Source organism: Lonchura striata, chromosome 2, assembly GCF_046129695.1.
Source record: "Lonchura striata isolate bLonStr1 chromosome 2, bLonStr1.mat, whole genome shotgun sequence".
NCBI lineage: Eukaryota > Metazoa > Chordata > Aves > Passeriformes > Estrildidae > Lonchura > Lonchura striata.
Window position 1 is genome coordinate 116,505,360 of NC_134604.1, and position 8,827 is coordinate 116,514,186.

Here is an 8,827-nt window from a genome sequence, read left to right on the forward strand (position 1 = left end):
CTTCATGGCCCTTTTTCCCACAGGGGTGTTCTCGTGAGGTCCTTGGGAGGATCTCTCCCCTCTCCTGTATCAGTACATTCCTTTTCTCTGCCATATTAAATCCGGGATATTTTAGCTGGATTTCTTGAACACCTTTTGAGGAGTTTCCCACCCCTTTTGGGTTGTCCCTGTCCCAGAGCAGCTGTGGCTGCCCCTGGATCCCTGGCAGTGCCCAAGGCCAGGTTGGACACTGGGGCTGGAGCAGCCTGGCACAGTGGGAGGTGTCCCTGCCATGGCAGGGGTGGCACTGGGTGGGATTTGAGGTCCCTCAAACCCAAAGTATTCCATAATTCCCTGTTTCCCTGCAGCCACTCCCAGGCAAGGCCCCTCAGCTCCACAGTGGGGACAGCAGCAGCAGGAACCGTGAGAGTTCCAGTGTGGGCGGGTGAGGAACTGGGAGGGGAAAGCAGGAACTGCTGCAGGAGAGGGACAGACACAGCTCTGAAGAGGAACCAAGAAAGGGGAGCCATTTAAGAGTGCAGAATGAGGAAGGGCTTCAGGAGCAGTTGTAAACCAGCTGAGGGAGCTGGGAAGGGGCTGGAGAGTTCCTGAGGGAGCTGGGAAGGGGCTGGAGAGTTCCTGAGGGAGCTGGGAAGGGGCTGGAGAGTTCCTGAGGGAGCTGGGAAGGGAATGGAGAGTTCCTGAGGGAGCTGGGAAGGGGCTGGAGAGTTCCTGAGGGAGCTGAAGGGGCTGAGCCTGGAGCAAAGGAGGCTCAGGGGGACCTTGTGGCTCTCACAGCTCCTGCCAGGAGGGGACAGCCGGGGGGTCGGGCTCTGCTCCAGGAACAGGGACAGGAGGAGAGGGAACGGCCTCAGGCTGGGCCAGGGCAGGCTCAGCTGGGACAGCAGCAGCAATTTCCCCATGGAAAGGGTGCTCAGGCCCTGGCAGGGGCTGCCCAGGGAGCTTTGGAGTCACTGTGGCAGTGCTCAGGAGGAATCTGGATGTGGCCCTTGGGGACAGGGTTTAGGGCTGGTGCTGGCTGGGACTGGATGATCTCAAAGGTCTTTCCCCACCCTGATGGTCCTGGAATTCTGTAGAAGCACAGCAATTCCCTGTGAAAGCTGTGGAATGAGCAGGGATCTGACCATTGCCAGGGAAAGGTGAGAGGAGAATTATTGAGGAGAACAACCAGATGGCTGAGCCCAGATGCTGCACAAATTAAAATAACTTGGGAATTTGAAGCAGTATCACAAGGGTGGGTTTCTGGAGGACAAACTTTTGGATCCTGTTCCAGGAGGTCACCTGTGTTTCTAGCATAGACAAACTGTATATTGATTGAATTTTATTCCACTTCTTCTCACTTCTGTTATTAAGCAGAAAATGTTCTCCATCAGTCTGTGCTGTCACACAGTCATGAAGGACATTTTTGTTAGTCTTTATCAAATGGCTGGAAATGAATTATGACAGGTTGGGAAATGCAGAAGTTGACAGTTCTAAACCAAATTAGAATGGTGCTAAGAGCAGTTGTGTGTCAGTTAATCAACTTTGTTTTCCTCTTCCCATAATTAAGATTATCTGTGATCTTTTCTCTGTGTAGTGAGATCTTTACCCTCAGAATCAAGGTGGTTTTTTTTTGTTGAGTTGGGCTCTTTTTCTCTGTGTTAAAAAGGCACTAAATCATATTATCTATTAGATTGGAGTCTGGAAACATTAGTGTTTAATTGAGACTCCCTGACATGACTTAAGGACCAAGTTCTGCCATAAGCTTTTGGGTTGTGTGGTGATTTTCTTTTGTAGCTCTGTGTAAGGGAGGTTGTTTTGTGAATATAGCTCAATACAGCATCAACAGAGTTTATCATGGAATGGTTTGGGTTGGGAGGGCTTGAAAACAATCTCGTTCCCTCTCCTGCCATGGTGGGGCAAATTCCTCTGGAAGGTTGTATATAAAAACCTGAATTCTGGAAAAAAAACCCAGACTGTAACTCACCAGAGTTGTCTAACACCTCGAGCTGTTGCTGATTGATTCTGAGAGTCTGCTGGAGCAGAGAATGGACAGAGTCAAAGCAAAAAGCAGGGATTTATTACAAGTCCTTCACAGGATTCACCTTGGGCAGCACAAGAGCCTGGCTGTGGCTACACCCAGGATGGACTCGGAGTCACATAGAAAAGAGTTGTCACACTTCTATAGTTTTTAGTTTCTCCAGTAAATCTATCCTGTTGTTATTTTCATTGTAATCTTATGTTTTATTATTCCATTGAGTTAATTAAGAGCATTTTTCGGTTAGGATTGATCTCTGTTAAGGTTGATTGTTCTTAAGTTTATTCAGGATCAGGTCTAATTCTTACTCATTTTAAGATTTCATGTTTTATTCCATTTTTATTAATTTTTATTCAGTGTCAGTAATGTCACCTTAAGTTTTCTTAAGCACATTTTGGTAATGTATATATATAATATACACTATATGTGTACATGTACTTTAATAAGTATATCCTTGGTGTTTAAATTGCTTATCTAAGTTGGGAGATTATTTTGCTTTAGGGGCAAGATGAATTTAACCAAGGCACCAGTGACATAGGAGAATGCAGTGTGTTAAACCTTTGCACCTTTAGTGTAAATTCTGCTGCAGACATCCACAGTGCGACTGTGTAATGCACTGCAGAGTCTGGGAAATAACCTGTGTGACTGTGTAATGCACTGCAGAGTCTGGGAAATAACCTGTGTGACTGTGTAATGCACTGCAGAGTCTGGGAAATAACCTGTGTGAGTGTGTAATGCACTGCAGCATCTGGGAAATAACCTGTGTGAGTGTGTAATGCACTGCAGCATCTGGGAAATAACCCGTGTGAGTGTGTAATGCACTGCAGCATCTGGAGAATAATCTGTGTGAGTGTGTAATGCACTGCAGAGTCTGGAGAATAATCTGTGTGAGTGTGTAATGCACTGCAGAGTCTGGGAAATAATCTGTGTGACTGTGTAATGCACTGCAGAGTCTGGGAAATAATCTGACTGTGTAATGCACTGCAGAATCTGGAGAATAATCTGTGTGACTGTGTAATGCACTGCAGAATCTGGAGAATAATCTGTGTGACTGTGTAATGCACTGCAGAGTCTGGGAGATGTGAAAGCTCACACTGAAGGCATCAATCCTGACCTCACCCTTGGCTGTGTTTCAGGTACTCGGGAACGGCTGTTGATGGAAGAGTCCAGGAGAGAGAGCTGGGCCAGCGGGGCAGCGAGAGCCGTGGCCAGGGCGCCGTGAGCCGTGCCCAGGGCGCCGTGAGCTGTGCCCAGGGCGCTGTGAGCCGTGCCCAGGGCGCCGTGAGCCGTGCCCAGGGCGCTGTGAGCCGTGCCCAGGGTGCTGTGAGCTGTGGCCAGGGTACCGTGAGCCGTGCCCAGGGCGCCGTGAGCCGTGCCCAGGGCGCTGTGAGCTGTGGCCAGGGCACTGTGAGCCGTGCCCAGGGCGCTGTGAGCCGTGCCCAGGGCGCCGTGAGCCGTGCCCAGGGCACTGTGAGCCGTGGCCAGGGTGCTGTGAGCCGTGGCCAGGGTGCCGTGAGCCGTGGCCAGGGTGCTGTGAGCCGTGGCCAGGGTGCTGTGAGCCGTGGCCAGGGTGCTGTGGGCCGTGGCCAGGGTGCTGTGGGCCGTGGCCATGGCAGGGTTCCTGGACAATTTCCGCTGGCCAGAGTGCGAGTGCATCGACTGGAGCGAGCGCCGCAACGCCATCGCCTCCATCGTGGCCGGGGTGCTGGTGAGCCACAAACAGTCACACTTGTGCCTCGGGTTCTGCCAGTTCTCCCTTTGAACTTCCCCAAAGCCAGCCTGTTCCTGCCAGGGCTCACTGTGGGGTCGTCAGCAGCGTTGTCACAAGTCCTGTGACGTTGCTGATCGTGAGCCGTTTCTGTTCTCTCTTCTTGAAAAGAAGTTCCTTGTGGATTTCCTGCAGAGTTGGGTCTGTTAGAATGGCTCTGTTCTGCACCATCTCCATCTCATGTGTGTTTAGAGTCTGGATTCTTGATCTTAAGGGGAAGAAGGAACAAGGAATTTCACAGAAATTGCACAGGGAATTTCACAGAATCCCAGAAGGGTTTGGGTTGGGAGGGACCTCACAGTCCATCCATGGGCAGGGACACCTTCCACTGTCCCAGGCTGCTCCAAGCCCCAAAGTCCAACCTGACCTTGGACACTGCCACAGCTGCTCTGGGCATAAATTTATCCATACCCCACTCCTTAATTTGCACAGAAAGTGTGGCTGATTCCCAAGCTCTGAAAACAGGAGCGCTGGGATTTGTGGAGGCATTGCCCATCAAACACAATTAGAGCAGAAGAGCTGGTGTTTGTTAGAAGCCAGTTGAGGCAGTGCTGTCCAGCCCACTGGCCTGGTTGCCCCCTGGGCTCACCCCCTGTGTCTGTGGCCAGTTTTTCACAGGCTGGTGGATCATGATCGACGCTGCCGTGGTTTACCCCAAGCCGGAGCAGCTGAACCACGCCTTCCACACCTGCGGGGTCTTCTCCACGCTGGCCTTCTTCATGTGAGTGCTGGGCTCAGGGACTCACCTCAAAACCACCAGGAACTGAACCAGGCCTTGGGACAGTGTGTCCAGCATGGATAAATCAGAGAATCAGGGAATGGCTTGGGTTGGAGGGACTCACAGCCCACCCAGAGCCACCCCTGCCATGGCAGGGACACCTCCCACTGTCCCAGGTTGCTCCAGCCCCAGTGTCCAACCTGGCCTTGGGCACTGCCAGGATGGAGAAATCAGTACTCACCTCAATATGAAACAATTGGCTGTATTTCCCTCAGTTTTTACAATTTTTACAGCTGTTCCTTGCCCAAAACTTCCTCAAACGGGAGGGGTAATAATAGCCTGGCTCTTGTTGTGGAGATGTAAATAAAAGTAACAACTTTTATTGAATCATTCAATATTGGCAAGAAAAAAGGATGACCTGGGATTTGTGACTGCAACAGAGTGCCAGGGAATTTTCCCAGAATTTGTCACATCATTAAAAAAAAAAAAAAAAAAAAAAAAAAAAAAAAAAAAAGCTGGGGTTTTACTTAGAACTCTGAATTGATTTTCTGTAATCTGAAGAGTAACCCCTTTTTTTGCCCCCAGGATAAATGCTGTATCAAATGCACAGGTGAGAGGAGACAGCTACAGTGATGGATGCTTAGGAAGAACAGGTAAATTAACTCTACAAATCCTGCTCAAGTGAAGAACTGATCATTTACCAGCTGGGGTTTTTTCCAAGTGGTGGTGAAAGAAATAATCATAATGAGGAGTAGGAGAGAACTTCTGAGAATTAATTTCTTTACAGAAATAATCATTGGAGATAAGTGCTGGCTTTGTTAGAAAGGGAACTTGGTGAAATTCAGTTTCTGGATGTTTTGGCTTCCAAAACTTTCCCTGCAAATCCTGGATAGCTGCTGGGAGAAATCAGTTCCTGCCTGGGGGTGGCTCTGGAGCAGGCATTCCCTAGGGATGTGTCACAAACATTTCCATTTCCCCTGTGTCACTGCTGTGGGTGTTCCTGGACCTGCTGTCCCCTCTGCTTCCATTCATAATTCCCTTTCTATTTCCCACATGGATCCCAGCAGCCTTTTCCGAGGGATTTGTAAATTTGGAGGGATTTGCTGCTATTTGAAGTGGCCTGTGGTGCTTTTTTGTGTGTCATTCATGGCCCAGCTCCAGAGAACTTTAGCACAGGAATATCTTTCCTTCCCAATGACTGAGCAGGTGGATTTTATCCTTGATCCTTGGGTTTAACCCTTTCCATTTGTGCCTTTAGTGAGATCATGTGTTCCATCCTCCCAGAGGAGTAGCTGCATTGCCTGTCCCTGTGGATAAAAATCCACATTTCACTCTCCCTGCAGGGGCTCGGATCTGGCTCTTCATCGGCTTCATGTTGATGTTTGGATCACTCATTGCTTCCATGTGGATTCTCTTTGGAGCATATGTTACACAGAGTAAGTTTGGGTATTTGATCCTCTAGGAGAGTGCTTTTCTTGCCAGCTTTTGGCAGGAAATCCACAGGGATGGAAGCCTGTGGTCTCTGGAGAATCCAAGCCACAGCATCCAGGTTTTATTCTGAGATTGACACCAGAATATCCTGTTAAACCCAGCTCCCAGTAAGTGGAATATCCTGTTAAACCCAGCTCCCAGTAACTGAAATATCCTGTTAAACCCAGCTCCCAGTAACTGAAATATCCTGTTAAACCCAGCTCCCAGTAAGTGGAATATCCTGTTAAATCCAGCTCCCAGTAGCTGGAATATCCTGTTAAACCCAGCTCCCAGTAAGTGGAATATCCTGTTAAACCCAGCTCCCTGTAACTGAAATGTCCTGTTCAACCCAGCTCCCAGTAACTGGAATATCCCGTTAAACCCAGCTCCCTGTAACTGAAATGTCCTGTTCAACCCAGCTCCCAGTAAGTGGAATATCCTGTTAAATCCACCTGCCAGAACTAAAGAGCTGGGTGTTTTCTCTGTTCCTCTGCAGACACTAATGTGTACCCTGGATTAGCAGTGTTTTTCCAGAATGCATTAATATTTTTCAGGTAAGTTACCTGGGCAAGTTCCCCCCTTTCCAAAGGGACTTTCCTGCTTCCATACATTGATACTCCTGGAAAAGCAGCTCTGTTTTCTGTTCCCACTGCTGCAGAGCTGAGAGACAGGGTTGATTTGTCCCTGCCCAGGCTCTTTGCTCCCTTCCACTCCTTTTGGTCCAGCTGTCTCTGCTCCCTCTGGACGTGCAGCTCTGGAATGTGGGTGGCCAGGGATGCACAGTTTTCTGGATGAGGGATTGCCAGTTTATTGGGACAATGGCAATCTTTCATCTCTGTCCTGCAATCCCTTGGCTCCCCTCCCAGCAGAGCCAGCTGGGGGATTCCATTCCCCTTTTCCAGACTATTTCACACCAATGGCTCAGGTCTCTGGTACTTGATATTCCCTTATTTCCTTTCACTGGCTGAGCTTGCAGTTATAGAGTGAGAATTCCTTTTTGTCAGAGCATGCTGGTGTGTTTTGTAACAGCACACTGGATTTATTTCAAATAATATTATTAAATCTATCATGTAACAGTTGAAAATCAATTTGGAGTCTCTAATAACTCCTTTTAGCTGTGGAATGCATTTTGCAATCCACAGATTTTATTGATAAAAGGAACTGAAAGTGTTAAACAGTGTCAGTTCCAAGATCAGTCGCTGAAAGTTCATCTCACCTCCTTTCTTCTTCCAATTCCTGGCTGATCCTTTTCCTTCCAGCCCCACACCAGATGCTCTGCAGTGCCCTGGATGGATGGGTTCTGGAAAATGAGGGATATTCCTGCAGGAAAACAACAGCTCCTAAATCCCCTCTGGGGCTGAAAAGGGAAACTGCTGGAGGCAGATTTTGTGCCTGAAGTTTTTAGTCTTTTTTAGAATCCCAGAAGGTTTGGGGTTGAAGGGACCTTAAATCCCATCCAGTCCCACCTGGGCAGGGACACCTTCCCCTCTCCCAGGTGGCTCCAGCCTGCCCTGGGACACTGCCAGGCATGGGGCAGCCACAACATGTGGCATTTTGGAAATCAAATTGTGATATGGAGCTGATTCTCTACCACAGGCTTAATACCCTTTCTGATCTGTTCATAAAAATGGAATTGTTTAGGTTTTATCCCAGCACATCCTGTCATGTTGAGCTGATTCCCAGCTGCCAGAGTGACACTTGCTACTCTGGACTCTTGAATTTCATAACTCCCAGGCTTTTCCTTCAGAAGGGCTGTGGAAGTGGGTGTTTTTCTGTTTGAGCTTCAGCTGGCTCCCACAGTTCCAGCCATGCACAGGAAACTAATTATAAACACCAAATCCTGATCTGACTAAAAGTTCAGGGCTGGGCTGTTGATTTGCACAGGGTAAGATTTAAGGATACTGATAAAATTACCCTATGTGTGGTCTGATTTTTATTTCTTTTCTTTTTTTTTTTCCCCTCAGCACCCTGATCTACAAGTTTGGGAGAACAGAAGAGCTGTGGGGCTGAGCTCCCTGCTGGCTTGGTCCATAGTTGCCATGTGGTTCTTGTCTGTAGATAATTCAACAGTCCTTTGTCCTTGGTTTGCTTCCCAAACTGCTGGAAGTGAGGCAATTGCAGGCTCTGTCCAAGCTCCCCTGGCCATTGACACTTGTGAATATGTACATAGGACAGCACCAAGCATTTCAAAGGGCATGGCAGCTGCCAGGCTTCCCTGCTCCAGGCTTTCTCCTTCATCCCTGCCTTTCCATCAGCTTCCTCTTCCAGAGCTCCACCGTGTCCGGGGCTTTGGTGAGCAGTTAGTGAGCAAACAGGACAGAGCCCATCCCAGAGCAGGGGCCCAGCTGGGATAAAAGCTGATTTTAAACATTTTCTATTATTGTTCAGGTAAATACAAAGTAGATTTTTTTTTTTGTCTTCTTTTGGTAAAAGGTTATGGGTTTTTAAGCAAGTCCCTACACTCAGCAGGTTGTGCATGGCAAAGCAAAGTATTCCTGACTTGTGATGGCTCTGGCACAAAGGACATTTTGCTGGCACCACAGTCCTTGGAATTAATTTCATGCTGCTCAGTGTAAGAGATACCAGTTGGTATTTAATGTATTTCCTGATATTAGAATAAAAAAACTCCAACAAACTGATGCCAGTTGTATTTGATATAAAGAATAAATGAGTCAGAGCAATGTAGCAATCTTGCTACTTGGGCAAGTCTCACTGTCTCCAGAGGAAGCTGTTTGCTGATAAATGAGTTTTCCTGACCTGTTCCCTCTTTGCTTAAAAGGACGTGGGATATGGATGGATTTATTGCTCAGTCCAACCTTGCAGTAATTTCAAATTTCAATAAATTCTAGGTGTG

General features: G+C 48.1%; 1 protein-coding gene across 1 annotated transcript; it reads left to right on the forward strand.

The window, feature by feature from the left end:
• Positions 1–3,491: 3,491 nt before the first annotated feature.
• Positions 3,492–8,612, forward strand: TMEM50B (transmembrane protein 50B). The gene is made up of 6 exons (XM_021538746.2): positions 3,492–3,725; positions 4,394–4,506; positions 5,089–5,156; positions 5,847–5,939; positions 6,470–6,527; positions 7,938–8,612. Exons 1-6 carry the CDS (start codon positions 3,627–3,629, stop codon positions 7,981–7,983), a joined length of 477 nt encoding a protein of 158 aa, XP_021394421.1. The 5' UTR covers positions 3,492–3,626; the 3' UTR covers positions 7,984–8,612.
• The last annotated feature ends 215 nt before the right edge of the window (positions 8,613–8,827 follow it).

Coding starts and splice junctions, on each gene's coding strand:
- TMEM50B (XM_021538746.2), top strand. CDS start 3,627: ATGGCAGGGTTCCTGGACAATTTCCGCTGGCCAGAGTGCGAGTGCATC. Junction 3,726..4,393: donor CCATCGTGGCCGGGGTGCTG/GTGAGCCACAAA, acceptor GTCTGTGGCCAG/TTTTTCACAGGCTGGTGGAT. Junction 5,157..5,846: donor TGGATGCTTAGGAAGAACAG/GTAAATTAACTC, acceptor CTCTCCCTGCAG/GGGCTCGGATCTGGCTCTTC.